At 62.6% G+C, this 22,462-nt stretch overlaps 1 protein-coding gene across 1 annotated transcript; it reads left to right on the plus strand.

Annotated features, from left to right (window-relative positions):
- Positions 1-10,937, plus strand: YTHDF1 (YTH N6-methyladenosine RNA binding protein 1). Its single transcript, XM_044262692.1, has 5 exons — positions 1-115; positions 287-311; positions 1,298-1,377; positions 6,679-8,190; positions 9,762-10,937. Exons 1-5 carry the CDS (start codon positions 89-91, stop codon positions 9,786-9,788), a joined length of 1,671 nt encoding a protein of 556 aa, XP_044118627.1. The 5' UTR covers positions 1-88; the 3' UTR covers positions 9,789-10,937.
- The last annotated feature ends 11,525 nt before the right edge of the window (positions 10,938-22,462 follow it).

Consider the following 22,462-nt stretch of genomic DNA (forward strand, 5'->3'; position numbering starts at 1 on the left):
GAGAGCGCGGGTGACAGGCCCGGCCTCGCGGGGAGGCCCGAGCCGGCGGGCGCCCGGGCCCCGCGCCGCGCCGGGCTGTTCATGAAGCATGTCGGCCACCAGCGTGGACCCCCAGGTAGCGGGGCCGGGGCCGGGGCGCGGGGCCGGGGCCGGGGGCCGGGGCGCGGGGCCGGGGGAGCGCGCGCCCGTTGGGGCCGGAGCGCGCCGCACGCCGGACGGGCGCCCGTGAGTAACTCGGTGTTTCCCTCTCCCCCGGTCCCGCCCGCGCCGGCCCGCGGCGCCGCAGAGAACAAAAGGACAAGATAATAAAGGTACGGCGGGCCGGCGCGGGCGGGGCCGGTGCTGCGGCGGCGGGGCGGGCGGGCCCGGGAGGCCGCGGACCGTGCGGGGGGAGGAGAGGTCCGGGAAGGGCATCTGGACCCGGAAACTTTTCTCCGTGTGCTTCCGGGAGATGGAATCGGGTCGTCGCGTCTGGGGAGGGTCGACGGGGCTTTTCAAGGAGGAGCCGGTGAGCGGGTGGTTAGGGCGACCCCCTCGCGCCTCCCCCTGCAGGGGGGTGGGTCGGAGTGCGCGCAGGGAAGGAGGCGGAGGGCGGGCGGCCGGGCTGCGGGCGCGCCGCGGCTCTGGGGCGCCCCGGTCAACCCTCGGCCAGCTGGGCACCCGGCGGCCACGGGCCTGGCTCTCTGTGTCCGCTCGCGCTGTGACGTTGTGGCTTCGGATAAGCCCCCGGCGCGCTGCGAGAACCCGTAAGTGAGCCTTCGTGTCTGCGGGGGCGGCGGCGCCCACCCAGGGTGTGTTCCTCGGGTGTAACCAAATGCGGGCCCCTCGTGCTTTAAGGTGCGGAGAGGCCCGTTGCTTTGCTTGTTGCGCTGAGCGTTGCCGCGCGGGAAGTGCGCGGGGAGCCGCGACCGGAGTCCTCCCGGGCTCCGCGGTCTCGGTCCTGCACACGCAGGGGGCCTTTGGAAGCGGTGACCTGTCTTTGGCCCCCGTGGTCTTTGCAGACCAGACCGTCTTTAGCAGAACCAGTTAGGAGTTCTCGCGGGTCTTGTGTCTGCTCCTCTGTCTTGTCACCTTCTTCCGACTTCGGTTAAGTCTTGATGGAAAACATGGAAACGGCTGAAGTTCTGCACCATCGTTGTAATCAGTTGTGTAGACGTCGGGGGATACCGGTCCTGGTCCTTTTCAGTGGGAGCAACTTCTAGGAATTGATGGGCGTAGACGTTACTACGTTTGATCTCTGTGCTTCAAAGTCCTTTTCTAAAATTCAGAGATAATATTTTTCAACTTCTCGTTCTAGTACAAAATGGTTCTTTGCATCAGAAGGATACGGTCCATGACAATGACTTTGAGCCCTACCTTTCTGGACAGTCAAATCAGGTGAGTTTTTTTTTTAAATAACATTTCTGTTTTAGTTTTTATTGAGTTCTGTAACATACCTTTAGTGTTACGTTTCCGACTTCGTTACCCTGACAACGGAGAAGCACAACATGAGGTACTAGACCCTGCTGACGCCTTGCTTGGACCATAGCCTGGAGCTAAACGTGGGGCACGAGAGCGGCGGGGCTGTGGGGCTCTCCGGCGGGGGGCCGTGTCCCATGGGGGCTGTGCGCCGGGGGCCTTCTGTGGGCCTCCGCGTCAGTGGCGCCGGGACACGCTGCTTTCGATGGGGGTGTGTGTGCGTAGTTCTCCGGAACTTTCTCGTGAGCCAGTCTAGCTCTGGGCCTTAGAACTGGGGTGTAGGAGAGCATCCAAGAACCAAGCTGTGGAGCCAGACTTTGGCTTTGGGTTCGAATCGTCACCACTGACTCAGTGACACTTCCTTAGGTGCCTTGCCTGTGCCTCAGGTACCTTCTCTGTGGCGCTGGCTGTGGTGACTGCTCATAGGATCGTGGGGCAGGTCGATGGGGCTGCGTGGAGCTGCTGTCCGTAGCTGTGTTGGCCCCGGGAGGTCACAGCTGCCGATTTCTTAGACCCGCGGCACTCCGGATGCTTTGGACTGAAACATCTTTGGGGCGCGGTGTGTGTGTTGCAGGATGTTTAGCAGCCTTCCTGGCCTTCAGCCCCACGATGCCTTTAGTAACCGACGGCCCTATACCCACACACCTGCGGGACAACCAAAAATGTCTCAGCATGTCTCCTGGGGGCCAGCTTGCCCTGGTTAAAGCCACCGGGCTAGTTGGAGTGTAGGTTGAAGCATGATGTCTACCACTTTTTAAACATACTGGGTTTGCTTTAGAATAAAACCAAGCCTTGCCTCTTCTTGCAGAGGAATAAGGTTATTCTGTCTCTTTTTTTCCTCGTCTGCTCGTGTCTAAAGTGTCTTAGAACTTCTTAGAACTTCTCTGCACTGATGTCTTGGTTGCATTGAGCAGATCAGTAGCAAAGGCCCTCGGGAGACCCTTATAGAGCCGCCCCACCTCCCCCAAGAATCCGCCCCTCCTCTGGGCAGGACCAGGTGCTACAGAGGAGGCCTGCCCTGGCCTCAGTGACGTATTGCTGGAGGTGACGGCAAGCAGTTAAATGAACTTGTTTTATTTTGGTGCCTTACTTTTTTGGGTGCGATTTGAATACCATGGCAGTAGCGTGTTCCGTTTTAACCAGAGAAAGGCAGTGGGGTTGTTTCAGAGACACTTGAGAGGTTTGTATAAGGCAGGAGCTTTCATGTTGTTCGGGAGGAGGCTTCGTTGGAAGTGGGTTCAGCTGTTTCGCCCTGGGGAAGCCAGTGCGAAGACCGTCGTAGGCACGCGCTGCCGTGAACCGCCTCGAGATGGCCGCTGTGTGTCCTGGCTGTGAGGGTGCGGGGTTAACCAGCACATCGCTGTGGAGTAAATCTCTTCTTGACTGAGCACCACTGAGGGGTGGGGTGTCTCTCTCCCCGCACATGGCAAGGGCTCCTTTTGTGCTCGTTTGTCATTCCTGTCTTCGGGGGGGTGGGGGGGGCACCATGCAGTATGGCCTCCTTGCAGATGAGCCGCTGGGAATTGAGCCACGTCCCGTCCGGGACTCCGCTGGTGAAGATCCCTGCCGAGGGTAGCTCCCGCGTGCTGCTCGGCCAGGTCTTGGATCGGGGGAGCGTGTGCTGCCGAGCGAGGGAGAGAAGAAGCTTGGGTGGCCGGGCGCGGTACCCCGCGCTGTGGTCTTCAGCGAGGTGTCGACGTGCGCCCGGCTGCACCCGGGTAAAGGGTGCCGCTCTGTGAGGGGCTCTTCTGTGCACCCGTGCCTGGCCACCACGGTGAAGGCCGTGGGTAGCGCTGGCAGCTCCCAGCACTTTGTGTTTTACTTAAACCCAGATGTTTGCAGTAGCAAGTTGGAGGCCCTTTCTGTGTTTGTGTTGAGGTGGTAAGACATGGGGTGGTAGGGCGTGGTTCAGAGCAGGCCGGTAAGGTGGTTTGACTTGGAATGCCTGAACAGAAGCCGTCCCTGGGGCGGGTGGTTTTTCCCAGAGGAAGGTCTCGGGACATTGTTTCTGCTGCGCTTTTATTCCTTCCTGATTGCCCCCAGGACCCTCCTGCATAGATGGAACAGCGCGGGGTCCCCTTGTGTGCCGTGGAGCATGCACTAGTCATTTCTAGGGAGAGGGAGGGAGAGCGCTGGGGAGCGGAGGGGCTCTGGGTGGGCATTGTGGGGGCGGGCTTTGGGGGAAGGGCTCTGGTGGGATTGTGGAGGAGGGGGCTCTGGGTAGGGTTCTGGAGGGGTTCTGGGTGGGAATTCTAGGCGAGGGGCCAGGCAGCGCTGTGGGAGTTAGGGGCAGCTGGGACTGTGCTCAGGTTCTACTCTGTCGTCAGCACATTGTTGGTCTGGTCACGTGGGACAGGGACAAAGGAACAGTGGTAAACTTTTGTAGTTTTTTTCAGTGACTCAGTTGTGCCGTCAGCGTCTGAGGACGTGCCCGCTCTCTGGGGGCGATGTGTAAACGCTGCTGTTCGGAGCCTCAGTGCTGGTCCCTCGGTGCTGCTTTTGCTCGTCCTGGAGCGCTCTTCTGGGAGGCCGTGCCGGCCGGCCGCCCTGCGCAGGAGGCCTGCTCTGCACTCGGAGCGGGCCCCCTGAGTGCTGGCGGGGGTGCTTCAGGGTCAGGGTGTCCTGCGCCGTCCGCATCTCTCCGTGGACCTGGGTGAACCGGCCCTCAAGTCATCTCATGGTTAACTCGGTGCCTCTTCGGTACTTTGCCTGGCGCATCTGTCCGGTCTGGAGAGGTGTTCGGTTTGTAGAAGACAAACTTGTCTTGAAAACGGTTTGGGGGGTTTCACCCAGTCGCACAAAGCCAGGCTACTCCGACGCCCTGTCGGCGGCCCACGTCACGGGACGAGCCCATGAGCCCCGTGGTTCGTGCCACTGGCTTGCTCTGTGGTAGGCTCGGGTGACGGGAGGGACCGGTGAGGAGCGTGTGGTCTTGTGTGCCGTGGCCTCCAGTGATGCCAGCCAGTCAGTGGGGACATCACGGAGTGCGACTGGCAGAGCCCATGGGGATCTTCGTGTACTTCTTGTTGTCTCCTTGCTCAAAACCATGTGTCTTGAGCTGAGACAGAGGCTGGCGTCCTCTGTGCCCAACCGTGCCCACGCACACAACCCCACCAGGCGAGGGCCTGCAGCCACGGTCCTCTGGTGCAGGGGCACACGCAGCCGGACTGGCATCCATAGGGCCTCTGCCACGTGCACCTGCTGGGCCTCAGCTGCATGCCCTGTGCCGGTGTCCCTTTGATCCTTCCCTGTTTACAGAATTTACTTAAACTTCAGTTTTGGTCATTTAGAATGAGTTTCTTTCTTTCTTTCTTTCTTTTTTTTTTTTTTTAAGTGTGGTTCTCTTATCGTGTGAAAAAGTTTGAATTTTAGAATAGGTGATTTTCTTATATGGTTTTTTAGCGGAAGTGACATAGGGCTAACAGTCACTGACTTCTGGGCGGCCCATCTTGTTTATTATTTTGGACGGGGCCTCAAGGAGGCACCCGAAGTGCCCAGCACTTGGCACTGTCCTTCCTTCTGTTGCCTAATTTTGCCCTGAAGACGTGTCAGGCTCCTTTTTGAGGTCGTGTATTCTACCAAAGGCTGTGATGAGAGGTCTCGTGTGTGAGAACCTCGGTCGGGGAGGTGGTTTTATCCTGTGCTTCCAGAGATGTGCTGCGTGGCCGGCGTGCCGAGGGGAAGCCTGGAGTGCGCCGCACCTGCAGCCCCGGGGCCCGGTGCTTGGTGTCAGCGAGCCAGGCTGAGCCGCGGCCGAGTGGCAGCACGTCTGTCGGGAGCAGGTGTTCTGGGCTGCATCTGGATGGTCTGGGGTGAGGCCCCGTCAGTAGGGGGTCACATCTCAGGTCACCTTCGTAAGCGAGTGGAACGTCAGGTTCGCTGGCAGCCAGGGGCCTGGGTCACCTCCGTCACGTGTTGCGCCGTGACTGCTGGGGGCCCAGCCTGTTCTCCATGGGGTTCTCTGGGGGGTCTGCTGAGTCACTCCACATTGCCACTGCAGGGAGGCAGAGGGGCTCGCTTGTCTGGTACTCCAGCACCCCCCCCCCCGGCTGCCTGAGCCTAGCTCCCTCCTCGGTGGGTCCCTGGGACCGGAGTGGCAGCAGACACCTTGTGCCAGCCGGGCCGGCAGGTCTGCGCCCTTGAAGATTGCTGTGGGGTTGGAGGAGGAGGTCTTTGGCCAGTGATCTCCGTGTAGAACCTTCTGGTATTTGGGATGGAAGGAAGGGGGGAGGATGGGGACCCGTCAGAAGATGGTGTCACAGACTAGGAAGTGTGCTGCTGCCCCCTACTCTGATTTTCCTTTACAGCCTTTCCACTCTTAGGTCAGCTGCCCTGGGCAGGAAGCTCCCCCCCCCACCCTGAACACTCTTCAGGAAACCATTTAAGTCACCAACAGTGGCCTGGCCTGGGAGGTCCAGTTCTGGCCAGACCACCAGTGAATCTCCCCAAGGAGGCGCGGTGTCAGAACTGCGGACCCCGGGTGTAAATCTGTGCCTTGGGCCGGCTTCGGAGACTCCGAGAGGAGTCCCTGCTGCGTCGGGGGGTGGTTCGGCTGCCGCACGGGTGTTTCCTGTGTCCAGGACTCCAGCTGGGTCGGAGCCCGAGACAAGGGGCTCTCCAGCTCAGAGAGCAGGCAGGACACGGAGTTGGCGAAGGAGCTGCCAGAGCCACTCTGAGAGCCCAAGGTGCCGGCCAGGACAGGGTGGGGCTGTGAGATGGTGAGACCCCTCCGGACTCAGAAGAGGGGCTGGGAGGGGACGGGTGTTGCACGCGGGTGGGGTCTGCTCGGGTGCGGTGGGCGGTCCGAGGGCTTGCGACCAGGTGGTGGGGCAAGTCTCCCTGCGCGCCCCAGCTTGTCCTGTGGCTCGAACCTCTCGTTGCCCGTCGGAAGCCATTTTCACCTGCTGTGCTGCTGGCGTGCGGGTCCGTGTCACTGCCGGTCGGATGGGTTTGTGCCTCTCTCTGGGAGGTTTAAACCGTCCACTCCTTGAGGGGAGAGGGGGGGTTCCTGAGTGGGCCGCAGACAGCCATGGTAGAGTGGCTGAGCCTGGTCACGTCGCCTGGACCCAGAACGTTGCAGGTGGCCACCAGGCCTCTCTGTCCTGGCTTTGTTCCCTGTCGGAAGTGACAGTGCTCCGGAGTCCGCGGTCCCCACGCAGGCGGTCCCCACCGGGGTGTGTCTCGAGAGCGATCTAACGTTTCCTGTGCTTGTTTCCCCAGAGTAACAGTTACCCGTCCATGGCGGACCCTTACCTGTCCAGCTTTTACCCACCGTCCATCGGGTTCCCTTACTCGCTCAGTGAGGCGCCCTGGTCTACTGGAGGAGACCCTCCCATCCCGTACCTCACCACCTACGGACAGCTCAGTAACGGAGACCATCACTTCATGCACGATGCTGTTTTCGGGCAGCCCGGGGGCCTGGGGAACAACATCTATCAGCACAGGTTTAATTTTTTCCCTGAAAATCCTGCTTTCTCAGCTTGGGGGACAAGTGGGTCACAGGGCCAGCAGGCGCAGAGCCCCGCATACGGGAGCAGCTACACTTACCCGCCGAGCTCTCTGGGCGGCACGATTGTGGACGGGCAGACAGGCTTTCACGGCGACACTCTCAGCAAGGCCCCTGGAATGAACAGCCTGGAGCAGGGCATGGTGGGCCTGAAGATCGGGGACGTCACCGCCTCTGCCGTCAAGACTGTCGGGTCGGTCGTTAGCAGCATGGCGGTGACTGGTGTCCTTTCTGGCAACGGTGGCACAAATGTAAATATGCCCGTTTCGAAGCCGACCTCGTGGGCTGCCATCGCCAGCAAGCCGGCAAAACCACAGCCGAAAATGAAAGCGAAAAGCGGACCTGTGATCGGGGCCGCCCTGCCCCCTCCGCCGATAAAGCACAACATGGACATTGGCACGTGGGACAGCAAGGGGCCCGCGCCCAAGGCTCCGGCCCCCCAGCCCGTCCCCCAGCCCGCCCCCCAGCTCCAGCCGGCTGCGCAGCCTCTTGCCGCCCAGCCTCCCCCATCGGCCCAGCCGCAGCATCCGAACCCCCCGCTGCCGCCCCAAACCCGCTGGGTCGCCCCGCGCAACAGAAGCGCGGCGTTTGGGCAGAGCGGAGGGGCTGGCGACGGCGGCGCTGCTGGAGCCGCGCAGCCTAGCGCTGCCCCCGGCGCCGAGTCGCACCCCGTGCTCGAGCAGCTAAAAGCCGCGCACAGCTACAACCCGAAGGAGTTCGACTGGAACCTCAAAAGCGGGCGCGTGTTCGTCATCAAGAGCTACTCCGAGGACGACGTGCACCGCTCCATCAAGTACTCTATCTGGTGCAGCACCGAGCACGGCAACAGGCGCCTGGACGGGGCCTTCCGCGCCGCCGGCAGCCGGGCGCCCGTCTACCTGCTCTTCAGCGTCAACGGCAGCGGGCACTTCTGCGGGCTGGCGGAGATGAAGTCGCCCGTGGACTACGGCGCGAGCGCGGGGGTCTGGGCTCAGGACAAGTGGAAGGGCAAGTTTGACGTGAAGTGGATTTTTGTCAAGGACGTGCCCAATAACCAGCTCCGGCACATCAGGCTGGAGAACAACGACAACAAGCCGGTCACCAACTCCCGCGACACCCAGGAGGTGCCCTTAGAGAAAGCAAAGCAAGTGCTGAAAATCATCGCTTCCTACAAGCACACGACCTCCATCTTTGACGACTTTTCGCACTACGAGAAGCGCCAGGAGGAAGAGGAGGTGGTGCGCAAGGTGGGTCTGGCTTCCCCGGGCTCCAAGTCGGGGTCCCCGCCCGCCGCTCCCCAGTGGCCTGGGGCAGGGGCCGCGCAGTCACGGGAGAGTGGGCCTCACCTGGGCCTCCCAGGCCTGGTCACCAGCGGAGACGGGGATGTGGGTGTCACCGTGTGACCTCCCCGGTCTGAGAGGACGTCGTGGTTGGGACCACAGGGCACACCTCTGTCGGGGACACTTAGGAGCGGTGTTTGGCACGGGGTAGGCCAGCCGCGGGGGCTGCAGACCCTGCCCTCCGTGGGCCGGAAGGGCTGCTCCGGAGGCTGTTGCTTCCTTCTCCCTCGAAAACCCCGTGTCTTAGTCTTGAGCTCGGCGTCCAGGTGGTAAGGAGGGGCCGGGGCTGGGGAGGTCCGCAGTGCAGCGAGTTCGCGCCGGGAGCGCAGGGTGCAGGCCTCGCGGCGGCCGGGACGTCGGCTCTGTCTCCCGCCCCGGGACCGGGAGCGTCCTGAGCTGGGGCTGGTGGAGGCCGCTGGAGGGTCTCTGGTGCTGTGGGCGCACAGGGCTCAGAGGCCCGTGACCTGGCTCCCAAATGGGGAAAGTGAGGACAGCGTAACACACTTTGTAAAGCTGCTTTGTCAGAGAGAGTTCGTCCCAAGATTTGCTACGCTTTTCTGGTGTTAGAACATCGTTTTTTTAATTAAATGTCCGTTGAGAGTAGACGGGTTTGCGGCCTGTTTTAGCTGAAACCCCGTGACGGGGCGTGGATGACGGGACTCCCAGTGCCGTCTGCAGTCTCAGAAGCCGCACTGGCCGTGACAGCTCATGGTTGGTAAGACGTGAACGGGAGTGGTCCCTCCTTCCTCGGTGTGGAAGTTCCAGTTCGTGAGAATCCGTTTTAACTCTTCGGGCATAAGATGAAACAACTGAACTGCTGACTTGACAGGGATACGGCAGAGTCATTGGTAGTAAGCTGAAGACCCTTAGTGGGTTTCTGGCAGTGGCCGTGGGTGGCCTGGTTTATCTTAGGTCCTGTGGCGCCTCGGGTCTTTTCCCGAAGCTCACTGGGTTCCGGATGTTGTGTGAGGTTAGGGGTGACTTTCTGTCCGTCACCCGCTCGGAGGGTCCTAAAGGTACATTAGCGAGGGGGTTTTGGGAAGAGGAAGTCTTAAGTTGGTCCGTGGGGTCCTGCCTGCGGCTTCGAGCTGTCCCCCAGTGAGCTCGAGAGAGGTTTGAACTGCGGCCAGCGCGCCACTGCTCAGCCCCGTGGCTCCGTGTCTCAGGCTGATTTTACGTGCAGCGTCGTGAGGAGGGGCCGACGGGGCTTCGGACCCTATCGGTGGGACGCCGGACAGGCCGACGTGGGGCCGGGTGGGTCTGTGCCTGGTGGGAGGCGCCTGGCCAGAGGGGCCTCGCCTCCCGCAGGCGGACGCCGTGGGTGGGTGGCGCTCAGAGGCCCAGTGCCCCCTGCTGCCGTGGCCTGGCCGGTGCCAGCGGGGTGCACCAGTCCGCGGCCGGGCAGCCTGGGACCTCGTTTCTGAGGGAGTGTCTGTGGCCAGTTCGCGCAGTTTGTTAAACTCTTGTTCTTTCCGCAGGAACGACAGAATCGAAACAAACAGTAAGGATGAGCCAGCTTCTGTGTTCTGACACTTGACCGGAAAAGTTGAAGGGAACACGTGCTTGGTGCTGTCGTCTTGTGCAGGGCCCGGCCTGTCGCTTCTTCACGGCCTTTGTCTTTGATTTTTGCCCCGATGGATCTGCGTTCATTCGTGTTTTCCTGTGTGTTACAGTACCACAGAGCTCACTAGTAGAGGAGTGTGTTTCCCGCTTACCGGTCAGACCTGGCGTGAAACACAAGCGTCCTTCACGGCAGAACGTCCCAAAGGTCCTGTTGTCGTTCGGCAGAAGTCACGTTCTTGCTCCGAAGAGTCACTGTCATTTAACGTCTTTATAACCTCTTTGTCACCTTTTCTTACTTTCCAGCAAACACGAGAAACCGTGGCTTGTTTTGTCATTTTCCTGCGTTCTGTTAAAATACTTTCCAAAAACGCTGGAATCAACTTCATCCGGCCGGTTTGCCATTTTTATTACCCATTGTCTGTCTGAAATGCTAGTCTGTCCACTTGATTTTTCTACTTAGAAAGATAGATTTGAGTTCTTCAGATTCGGTGAGCATGCTGTGTCGGCCGGAGTGTCAGGCCCCTCCTGGCTCCTCGGCCCTGCGGGGCAGACGGTGGGGGAGGGGGCGGCTGGCGGAGGGTCGGGCTCAGCGGTCTGCGGGCTCAGCTGCGTGTGGCCGCCCCAGCCCCCCGCTCTGCACCTGCGGATCCCGGTGCCCTCCTGAGTTTGCCCACGAGGCCGAGCTTCACACGTAGGAGCTGCTGGCATAGCCGGTGCTGTGGTGGGGTTTTAAAAAAGCAAACAAAAAATCCTTTGAGGAATTGAATTTGCTGTTCTGTGTTGTGTAATGAGGGACCCTGAAGAGCTCGCTGCCGCCCGGAGTCTGACCCGGAGCACGAAAATGGTGCTCACGCCCGTGGTTCTGGCACAGTCTGCGCCCGCCCGCCGTAGGGGATCCGACTGTTGGAGAGCAGATACCTTCTGGAACCTATTTACTCCAAAGGACCCTCTCGGTCAAAGCGTAAGCCGTATTGTTTAGACTTGTATTGAGAACCGGCGCCCCGAGCTGTTGCCGGCCGCACGGAGTCACGGACGTCGGGTAACTTTCCTCTGGAGAATACAAGCCTTAATAAACAATACCTATTTAGCAAGTCTGCTGTCCTGTCGTTCTTCCCCCCGCCCGATGGGCGAGGTCTTGCTCGGTCGCGTGGGCGACGCTGGTTCTCGTCTGCGGCAGGGAGCCCGGCGTCTCCGGAAAGCGAACACCATCCTGACCTCCCTCACCCTGCGCTGTGCTCTGTGGGGGAGTTCAGAGGAACGTCTTTCTCTGTTTCTTCTTCCTTTTTCTTTCTTTCTTTTTTTTCGATTTTCTCTGGCCCAACATGGGGCTTGAACTCAGGACCCAGAGATTCCTTGTTGCGTGCCCCGTGGGCCGAGCCAGCCGGGAGCCTCTTGAAGGTCCAGTTCTCAGAGCTGGTAGCCCCTCGGCGCACTGCGAGCCTCTCCAGGCACGAGCCGAGTTGCGGGAGGTGTGAGCGTCCTTGTCCGCTGGACGCCAGCACCGACCTCCTTCCAAGCCCCACTCGCCCGCGCGGACCCCAGCGCGCTCCCGAGTCAGCTCACGCGTCGGGAACTCAAACGCTTGGGCTGCCTGGGTGGCCCGTCGGTCTGCCTGAGCGGACGTCTGCCTTCGGCTCAGGTCGGGTTCCGGGGCCTGGGATCAGGCCTCACGTCGGTCTCCCCGCTCGGCGGAGAATCTGCTTCCCCTCTCCACCCCACTCACGCTCTCTCTCGCTATCTCTGTCTCTGTCTCTTTCAAATAAAATCTTCTCTTTTTTTAAAAAAGGAAGTCTAATTCTTAATTTGTTTTATTGTTGTGGTAAAATTTACAGGTGTACAAACCTCAAGAGTTTTGAAGTTTGAGATAGAAATAAGGACACGGGACTTGAGCAGCACCGCGAAACACTTCCTCGTGTGCTCTCACGGGTGTGCCCCGCGGGGACACGGTCGTCTGTGTGAGGGCGTGGCGGGTGAGCACAGGACGCCCAGCCTGGCTCCCTGGCCGGTTGAGCCGGAGGTTTCACGCTGCCCAGCTGGTGAGCGTTCTGCCCGTAGCAGTGCAGCTCTGTTTGCTCAGAAGGACTTCTCGGACTTTGTCTTGGAAAGTGCACATCAGACCTTGGGGGCTGTTTTCTTCCGTGGGCTTGACGGTCCGGCTCCCTGAAAGGTTAGGCGGTCCCTAGCCGAGCTGACCGGCTAAGTAGTGTCCCCGCCTTCAGTTGGGGGCGAAGCCCTGGGTCCAGGGCTGTCACGGGCCAGATGTTCATCCCCAAGGAGCAGAGGCTGGGATGGCCACTCCTGTTTGTCTACTGAGATCAGTTCCTTACATGTCACCTAGTCGGGAGGCTCCCTCCAAACCCTGCTGGCCAGGCTGGGCCCTGGGAGCAGAAGTCAGGGGCTGCCTCCCACGCTGGCCCTGGAGAGAGGAAACCACATCGTGGCAGGGGAGGGTTATAGGGACGCATGCAGTTCTAAGCAGGACAGGTTTTGCTTCTAAAGGGCTGTGTGGCGGGAGCATTTGCCCCCTAAGGCCGATTGGTCAGCTCTAGCTTTTACCCAAAGGCACACCCACAGGTGGCTCTTTTGTCTGGGCCTTTAGCTGATGAGAGGGAGTCCGGGAGAGCGCCGGCCAGACCTGCCCGCTGGGGGCTCCTCCAGCTGGGGTCCTGTGCTGCCTGGTGCCTCCGGGCCTGAGATCGAGGCAGCAGGTCACTAGCTTTGTTTCCTGGTTGTGGTCAGGGAGGGGGGTCCTTGTTGGGCCCGTGTCGGCGAGCGCGGTGGGCATTGGCAAGGTCCTGGGGCCTGCACGGCGGTTGCGCAGATGAACTTCGTCCCCCCCTCCCCGGGCTCTCCCTGCCTGTTCTCTGTGCCCCACCACCTGGCGCTCAGCTTGCAGTTAAGATCGGCGTGTTCGGGTTTTTTCCCCAAACCAATGTGTTAGAAAAGGTACTCGAACAGCTGTCCTCCATGACATTTTTACTTGAATCCTGTGGATGAGAGGGGGATTGTTTTTTCAGTTGGGAACACCCAGTGGCCTGTCTCAGAGTCCATCTTTGTTTACTGGAAAGCCTCCCCCGGCCCAAGCCCTGGAAGAGAGTCTGGGTGAAGGTGTGACAGTAGTGGCCGCTCACTGGGAAGTGACTGTTTGGATTCCTCCTTCCCTGGCCGCCAGGCACAGGCTTCAGTGCTCCCTGGACCGGGGCGGGGGCCGGGGGGGCGGTCAGCCCTGCACACAGATGAGGTCTCCTCCCGCATGCACCACCTGCCCTTGCACGAGAAGAGCCAGTAACAGGCTTGGGCTGTGCTCTGCGAAGTGGCCTTCCTGGAGGGCAGCTCTGGGAGTGACCTGCGAGGTGCCCCGGCCTGCTGGCAGCTCAGGGCACGAGGGACGTCTCAGAGCAAGTTCTCGAGGCCTTGCGAGGCCACACTCTGGATCGCCCGGCGGTTTGTGGCCCCCTGCAAGAGTACAGTCTGCCCGGAGTCAGAGTGACCAACCTCTGCCAACAGCTGGATGGAGCTCAAGGCTCACGGTGGCACGTGCCGAGGGCCCCTGGTGCGGTGCCCGCAGCTCCTCGTCCCCTTCCTGCCAGCTCTGAGGCCTCCAGGCAGACTTGGGCTGTCCAAGACTGGGCTGTCAGCTGGAGGCGGACATGACGGACAGGGTGCCCTGGAGCTGTGGTGTCCCATGCAAGGTGGACGCAAACACCCACGGGCCATGCCCCTGGGAGAGGGCTTTCCTGCCTAGTGGCAGGCTCCCGCGCTGCAGGCCCGGCCCGCTGAGTGTGGGCGGAGGAGCTGGGGCTGCGTTTCTTGTTTTCAGACTTTTTATTTGGAGTAACGACCAGTTTACAGAAGAGTCGCAGGAGCAAGGATGGTGCACGGCCTTTGCCCGGATTTGCTCTGTTTCGCCCCGCTCCCTTGATCCTGTGCTTCCTGTGAGTGTGCGTGTGTGTGTGGGTCTATATGTGGATGTGGGTGTGCAGGTGTGTTGTATGTGTATATGCAGAGGTGCAGGGCTGCAGGTGTGTATGCACGTATGTGGGTGCGTGTATGCGCGGTGTGTGCAGGTGTGGTCCGTGTGTGGGTGTGCAGGGTGTGCGTGTGCGCACATTTGGGGCACTGTTTGAGGTCCGCAGGGGGTCTGGCAGCCACGCACTCCAGTGTGGCTTTGACCACAGCTCGTCAGGCTCTGAGTGTGGCCGCTGTGACTCACTTGGGCTCCGTCTGACCCTAGTTTGGTCATTAGCGCGACAGTGTCCTGCACCACTCTGGGGAGTGGAGGAAGCTTTTGGGGCCAGGTTCTTATGCTGTGTCGGGACAAAGCCTCGAGGTGGGCACTCCACTGGCCCCTCCCCACCCCCCTGCTCTGGAAGAGGACACCCCACACGCACAACCTTGCAGGCCTGATGGGGAGGCCCTAGGGTGCCTTCCAACCCTTGCAGTGCTCCTTGCGTGGCTGGTCCCTCGGCGGCGGCGGCCTCTGCAGATGTAGGAGGTCACGGGCAGCGGGCGATGGCTGTCCCAGGTCCCGTGCACTGGGAGTGCATCTCTGGCCAGGGAAGCCCTGCCTGGTTGGCCTCTGGAAGTGGTTGCGGGTTTAGCCTGGGGACCGGCACGGAGAGAGGGGGGCACCTGCTGGCAGAGATAGGTGCCAGGGGTCCCAGGGCTGGTCTGCCGGAGGGCTGATGCCAGGAGCATGCCCCCTTCCTTTTCACCTGGGCATGCAAAAGGCTGCTGCTTCCCGGGCAGCTGGCAGCACCACAGAGCCCTTCCTGCGGGCGGAGGGCGGTGAACTGCAGGCGCGCCCTAGCTGGCTGGCACTGAGCCCCGGCTCGCGGGAGCCGTCGTCTGAGTGGTGTCCCCAGGGACGGCTGTCCTCTGCGGCCCCACCGTGGGTTTCGAGGATGCGGTGTGGGCGGGCTGACCGCTCCCTGCCTCCTGTCTGGGCGTGGTGCAGGTGCGGTTCTCCTGCCACCCTGGGAGGATGAGGTCCTGCGCTTCATGCCTGAGTCCTGCGACGGTCCCACCAAGGCCAGGGGGACAGTGCCTGTGGTTCCTCCCTTACCGCTGGCCGAATGGCACCCTTTGCACATCTCCCCTCTCCCCTGGACTGATGCGTGGCGCAGGCTCCGGAATCCCGTCACCACACGGCGTCGGTCTGTGCCTTCTCGAGGGGCTCTTCCCTCCCCTCCCCCTGAAGCCCTAATGTCACTGGAAACTGGAACTCAGCCCCTGGGGCTCTGGCCATCAGTGACCTTCAAGGGAACAGAGGTTGGTGACATGGTCCCTTGCCACCGAGGGCCACTGGGCCAGCTGGGGGACGAGCCGCTTCCAGGGACCACAGAGTGTCAGAGAGTGAGCCGAGGCGGCTGCTGCTGCAGGAATGCCAGAGGAAGAAGGGGGGCAGTGTGGGTGGGTGCTTGGCTGGGAGGTCTTCCTGGAGCGGACCAGGATGCAGGAGGAGCCAGGGCTGTGAACTGTTCAGCGCCCCGGGGCAGGGGGGCCGGAAGTCTGTGGTCTCGCCGGCAGGGATGGGTAGGGGAGCTTGTGGGGCAGAGCAGCTGAGCCTGTACCTGGGGGCTTGGGGGTGGGGGTGTTTGAGGGCAGCTGGAGAGCGGCGGGCGACTAAGCACCTGCAGCAAGAGGTCAAGAGTGGGCAAGGGCACCGGGTTGTGGTCCGAGAGGGACGTGGTCAGCGCAGCAGGTGAGGAGGCCACAGCTGGAGGGCTGTGCCCAAGCTGCTCGCTGGGACCCTGAACAGTGTCCTGTCCATGTCTGTCTCCGCCCCTGAGAGCCAGGAGTCGGGGCCCGGCCATCTGGGGACTCCTGGTGCAGAGCTGCTTCTGCTCTTAGCTGCGTCCACGGTTTTACTGGCCATAGAGGAATGCCGCCTAGGGGACACCAGGATGGGGAGGGGGGAGGCCCCACCTGGCCTGGAGGGCAGGACCTGCCTGGAGAGAAAGGTGGGCTTTGAGCAGCCTGGGACAGATGGCAAGGGTCTGCCTCGCTTGGCCAGTCCCTAGCCCTCGTGGCAGTGAAAGACCCAGGTGGGAAGGTAGGGGAAATGATGAAAGGGCCTGTGCCCTGGGAACACTGGGCCTTGACGCCTGTCCTTGGGTTGTCAGGGAAGCCTCCAGAAGATAAATGTCAAGTTGGGGTCTGAAGAGTGATCTGGAGAGCAGGTGAGGTGGGTAGGAGAAGAGCCTTCCCATTAGGGCAAAGGCGACGGGCAGGGAGTCCAGGGGCCTCGCAAGGCTGCTGGTTCTTCTGTGTTCTGGGCGCGCGCACCAGCACACGTATAGACACACAGGTGCACACACACACGTGGGCATAGAAACACATAACTGCACATACGTGTCACCACACATGCCAACATGCATGAACAGGTGCACACTCACGGCTATGCATACACACACGTGTACACAGCCCTGGTAACGGCAACACTCAGTTGTAAAGATGGTAATGACGCCAGACAAACGGGCCCTTTGGGGGGTTCTGCCTTCCCCTCCACCCAGCTGCTGGGGCAGAGCACCTCCTGGATTCTTTGTACAACAGGAAAGTGGGATTTAGCTGGAAGCAGGCCTTTCTGTGGGCTCTTAGGACACCATCTCCAATCTCTGAGCAGATGGGCTCCGAGGAGGATGGCCACCAAGACTTCTAAACCAGGAAGCAAAACCTGCTCGCCCCTAGGGGGTTCTGCACTTTCCTGGGTGTGAAGTGGTTTGGGGAGGTGCAGTATGGGTGCCAGGACAGGGCTCTTGCCGGACATTTTGGCAGATTGTGAGGAAAGGACATTGGAAGTTGCTCAGGGGTTCGCTGGGTCTGGGGCTGCTCGGGCATGGACGGCCGGGGGCCTCTGTGGTGTGAGGACAGCTGTCCTCATGTGAGGTCGCGGACCTGAGCCCCACACGCCCAGTCGCCTCCGTGCGCCTCAGCTCTCGTCCCCACCCTGCTACTGGCTTTCCTGCATCCTCAGCAGGCGGTCACCCTTCTGGGAGCACATGGGTTTTCCGAGTGACCTTTCGGCGGCAGATGCAGTGGTTTACAGCCTCTCCCTTGTGCTCACCTGCCCTCACTGCTGCAGGGAACTAAAAACAGGACCGGCCAGAGGGGGTTCTAATGGCCTCCCCTAGTGAGTTTGAGGAAGATGGCTGCTTACATTTACTGAGCGGCCACGTCCGAGCTCAGTCTCCAGCCACAGGTGAGGAAACAGAGGCACGGGCGATGAAATAACTGGGTAAGGCCTGAGACTGCTCACGTGTGACGGCCGTGGGGGACCCACCCTCCTGTCTCCGGTCATCAAGGCGCTCCCACTCTGTCCCAGGCTCCGCTCCATCCGGGTTCCTGGGAGGAGTGCACTGCCCATCAGGGTCCCGGATCTTGGAGGCCCCTGGTCCCTATGAGAGGTTCAGAAATGTTGGATGAATGAAAAGCATCCAGGTGCAGAGAGGCCTTCCCTTGTGTGGGCCTGGGTGTCCCTCCTTCCCGGGTCTGAGGTGCCATGGCAAGGGGCAATCTCCCACCTGGGAGAGGCTGCCTCTGCTGTCACAGGAAGATGGCCTTTGGGGCTGGCCGCTGCTCTCCATGCAGTGCCCGGGGTCCCTCTGGGCCCTGTCCAGGTCCAGAAGCCTGCGGGAGGCCCTCACGTCGGGCGCCCCGGCCCTTGCAGGAGGTGCAGTGACAGATCCAGGTCCCCGCGGGCGCCGGAATCTGACTGTACTTGGAGATTCCGCCTGAGCTGGTGTGTGGGCCGGCCGGCAAGACGGCGCCTGCTGCGGAGCAAGGACCGCGCGCTTTTTGAGCCATGACAGGTCACAGCCCAGGGCCGGGAGCGTCCCAAGCCCGTTCTTGTTGGTCATTCATGGCCGCGGTGTGCGGACTCTATCCCCAGGGCCGGACTTCCCTGGGGTTGTGCGCAGGAGTTGATCCCAGCCCGAGGGGCTCAATGGAAGGGTTTGCAGGAAGGCTCAGGTGCCCTCGCAAGCGTCTGGAGCTCCTGGCAAACACTCCTGGAAGGTAGAGTTCCCCACCAGTGACTCTTAAGTCTAGCCTTGCTGGGAGGCCGCGGGGCCCCGGACTGCGGAGTGGGGAAGGGAGAGGCTGTGGGGCCCACAGTTGTCTCGGGGTGGCTGGAAAGGATCTGCTGAGTGTAGCCCAGCTCCTGGGATGGGACTCAGCACCCCTGCGCGCACAACCTTGTTTTCTGTTGGGGCTGTCCTTTCCCTCCTGTGCGGTCCCTCGCCCTGGCTGCCCTCCGCGCTTAGTGGGCCCCACCGCCATCAGAGAAGCCATAGGAATGGCCCGTAGAAGGGCATCTTTTGAGTCATTTCTGGTGCCCGCTGCCTCACATGGGGCGGGGGTGGAGGGATTCCTACCCCTGCCTCCCTGCTGCAAGTGCCCTGGGTGGTGAGGGTTTGGGGATCAGCCCAGCCGGCAGAAGTAAGTGTGCAGGCCTGGGAAGGGCAGGCTCATGTCCATCTCTGGGGCCATTCTTATCTTGGCTGCTGCTGACCCCCCACAAGGGAGCCAGGATGGCCTATGCAAGTGCTCTGAGGGGAAGCAACGCTTCACCCTTTTTTCCAGACTCTAACCGCCCCCCAGACATCGCTACCCTTCACTCTGCGCCACCCGGCTACTGGGAGCCCAGAGATGGAGACAGGGCTGCTGAGGGCCTGCACTCCATGGGATCATCCACTAAGTGTCCAGGCTTCCGGGCAAACAGCCCAGAGCGCCCAGCTCCCAATGTGCCACAGCCAGGGGCCTGCCTGGGGCCTGGCCTCGAGGGGGCCCTACCCAGGAGGCGAGGCCAGAGCAGGGCCAAGGGAACCCCCAGTGTCTGGCCCTGCAGTGCCTCCCTCTTTGGCTGCCCTGTGAGTGGGCTGGTGCTGGGAAGTCCAGAGGGGACACCTGGGGAGGGGGCTGGGGCGGGCAGCACGGTGGTTATGTGGGGAAGTCATCTCACAGGGCTAGAGCCTTGGCAGGCCAAATTGGGGGAGGGTTCCCTTGCCATCTGCTCACGTCCTCCTCACTGGCCCCACACTGGGAGGTGGCCGCCTGCTGGGGAGCCCTGAGCTGGACCCCAGTTTGGTGCCTAGCTGGGTCTTGGGGTGTTCTGAGCACTCATCCAAGCTTGCTGTCCCCTAGGGTGACTCCCCAGCACCTGCATGGGGGGACCCTGTGGGCTGGCTGCTTGGGGGCAGTTAGCACTAGTCAGGGGGTCCAGTGCTTCCTCTGGAGTGAGCTCAGTGGTCTGTGTGTGGGTGTATGTGAGCCCCTGTGTGAGCAGGAGGGAGGCTGAGCACAGACGGTGCTGAGCTAGGTGCAGAGTGTGGGCTTTGGGCTCAGCCCTTGAAGTCTAGGCTCTGGTCCCTGCACACGGCCCCCCTGGCCCCAAGATCCCTGCAGACCTTGGACCCATCCAGGGGCTGGGCTGCCATTGCTCTGTGACTCCTGTGCAGGAAGGTTCTAGGACAGAGCTCCCCAACTTCTTCCTGGGGGACCTGCAGCAGAGACTGATAGACCATGGGGGAAAGGGCTGTCCCTCAGCTCTAGGTGTCCTCCTCCTCCCCATCTGGCTAACTCCGGTCAGGAGCCAAGTCCCCAGGAAGAGCAGTAGGAAGCATAAAGCCCGGCCTCATCTTTGGTCCAGAGAGCCAGGGACGCAGGGGCCACCTTCCCCGGGAAGGAGCGTCCGCTCTTCCGTCCAGGAACATTCTGAGCGGCCCCAAGAGGAAGCTCAGACTAGACAAGGGCTACACGCCTTTCATGCTCAGCAGGGACGCCCAGAGCCGGGGCTGCACCCCTTGTACCTTCAGTGCTGTCCTGGACTGACCCTGGGTCCCCTCCAGCCTAGAAGCACCTTTGGGGGTGCTATCTGCACCCTCTTCAGGGCAAGGAAGGAGAAGGGGCCACCAAGTGCAGGATCAGTGCTGTGGGGTCAGCTCTGCCGCATGACGGTCAGGCTGAAGCTTGCTGGGGCCACCGTGCCTCTTCCTTGTTTTCCGGGGGGTGAGGGGCAGGAGATGAGAAGACTCTGTCCTTGGCCTCTGCAGTGACCCTGACTCGGGCGGAGGTGGGAAGATGGGGTCCCCTGGCTGCTTCTTGCGCCTGCGGCGTACGTCTCAGGGACAGGTTGGATGTTGGAGCAGAGAAAGAGCTGGGGAGGCAGGTGTCCTGCCCTGCAGCCAGAGGAGGGGGTGGAGGGTGAGGGGCCACACCCTGAAACCTATGTGGTCCCTTTTGTGCTGGTTTCCAGGACCCTGCTGAAGGAAGATTTGGGGAGACCAAAGCCCCTGCCCAGGCTTTAGGAGGAAAGCCTGCACAGCTGCGAAGTCTGGGCTGGGGACTTGCAGAGAGGAAGGGGTTGTCTGCCCCGAGGCAGAGGCAGCTGAGTGACCAGAGGTGCTGTCAGAGATGGGGAGCCTGGCGGGTGGAGGCAGGAGGAGCCCACACAGACCGCTTGCCAGGGCACCAGCAGGTGGCGCTGGCTCCTGAGGACAGAAAAAAAATGCCTGCAGCAAACCTGAGTGGGTGTCACTGCGGCTGCAGATGGTGGGGGAGGGACTTGCCACCCTCCCCCTCGGCTGCGGAGCCTCACGTGCCCAAGTCCCGCATGGTCCAGAGCGAGGTTTCGGGAGGGATGCAGTCCGGTGCGTACACCTGTCCTGGTTTGGAGCCTGGACGCAGGTGTAGACGCGCCTCCCCTCCCCCATCCCTTTTGGAGTTCCCCCCACCCCCAGGCTGGGAGGCAGTTCCGGGAGATCAGTGAGGGCCGCCCCCACCCCGCCGATGACTGAGGAAGGACAGACTTTGCAGTGACCTCAGACCCCACCCCACCCCCTCCCTCGTTGCCATGGCAACTGCCCAGCGGGGCCGCAGTTGGGGCGAGTGGCCTTTGGGACACAGTTGGCCCCGCGCCCCTGACGCCTCTGTCCCGGGGGGCGGCCCACCGCCAGGACCGCGGACAGCGCCCCAACCCGCCCCTTGGTCGCCCGACCTCCCCAGGCCGAGCCCCCCGAGCCCCCAACAGCCGGGTCCTGGCACACTGGCACTCCCCCCACGCCCGCCCCCAGCCCCCACTCCGCCGCTCCCTGCGGACCCTCTCTTTGTCTCCCGGCCTCAGCTCTTCCTCGGACACCCCGCTGCCCGCTGCGGGCCTTTAGGGGCCCCGTGCTGGGGACGCACGTGGCTGGGGCCGAGGCCGGGTGGCCGCAGTCCGCCCGGACCGCAGGCTTCCCTTCGGTCACCCCCACCCTCCCCGCGACGCCCGAGGCAAGCGGGCCCCTTTGTGTCCCGCGGCCTGGTCCCCGGCCCGGCAGCTGGGCCGCCCTCTGGGCGGGCGCATTGTTCGCCGGATTTGTCCGCGGCGCGAGGGGCCGCCGGGGGCCGGGCTTGCCTTCTCCCGCGGGAGGGGCACCGCGCTGGCCGGGCTAGCGGGCCATTTCCATGAGAAAGGAGCGGCGGAGGCGCCTCTCTTGGCATTCACCGCGTGCCTTAATTGTATAGACATTAAATCAAGGTCCGCTGTGAACACGCAGAGGGGCCCTCAGGCAGCGGCGGGCCGCCGGGCCGGGGTCGGGGCCGCGGCTCCGGCTCGCGTGGGGTCCTCGCCCCAAGGCCGCGAAAGCTCCGGCGTCTTCGGCGCGGGGCGCGCGGGGCGGGCGGGGCGGGGCGCTGCGCCACGCCGACGGTGCTTCCTCGGACTCCAGCCCGGGTCCGCCCCCAACTCTGAGGAGCCCACTCTTCTCTCCCTTCCGCAGCAGGGAGGGGGCCCCAAGCGAGCACCCTGGGGGCGTCCCCGAAGCCTGGAGCCCTCGGATCCTCGGCGAGGAGGAGCAGGAGCCGAGGCGGTGAGCGAGCGTGTGCGCGCCCGGCGCCTCCCGCGGGCCGCCGAGAGGTGCAGAGCCCGCTCCGACTGGGCAGCGACGGGTTCTCGCCAGCTGTTCTCCCCCTGCTGCGTCCCCTCCCCGCCCGGCCCAGGAGCGCGCAACGAATGCGGTTCAAAGGAAGAATCTCGATGCTCGGAGATGAACACCAGTGTCTTTTTCAACCCAGCCAACTCGTCCTCCCCGCGCGCCGGGGCTGGGGCAGAAGGCGCTCGAGCCGTTGGCGGAGAGACCGGGGACCCGGAGAGGCCGCTGGCCAGGCCCGCCCCGGCCGGCCCCCAGCGCAGTTACCCATCCCGGGCGGGAGCTGCCGCCGCCTGCCGCTCCTCGGCCGCCGCCGCCTCCACTCCCAGCGCCGCCCGTTCCCGCCTCCTTCTCGGCGCCCGCCGGCCCCGCACGGCGCTGCCCCGGGCGCAGGAGGGCGTGTGAACGCCGCGAAGAGAGCCGGACAAGTCCACGAGCGCCGCGGGCCCGCTGAGAGCCGAGGGTCCGTGGGGTCAGCGCGGTGGGCGCCCCGCTCCTGCTCGGCCAGGCCGGCCCGGGCGCGACTGTCCCCGCGCCCGCCGCCGCCGCAGTTGCCTCCGCGCGTATCCGCGCTCGGCTCGGGCACCGGGCGATTATACTGGGGCGCGCGGTGACGTCACCCGGACACCGGCTCCGCCGCCGCCTCCCCGAGGTGTCCTTGAGAACTGCGGGGCACGCGCGCCGCGCACACGCGCACACACGCACTG

Source organism: Neovison vison, chromosome 8 (genome assembly GCF_020171115.1).
Source record: "Neovison vison isolate M4711 chromosome 8, ASM_NN_V1, whole genome shotgun sequence".
Taxonomy (NCBI): domain Eukaryota; kingdom Metazoa; phylum Chordata; class Mammalia; order Carnivora; family Mustelidae; genus Neogale; species Neogale vison.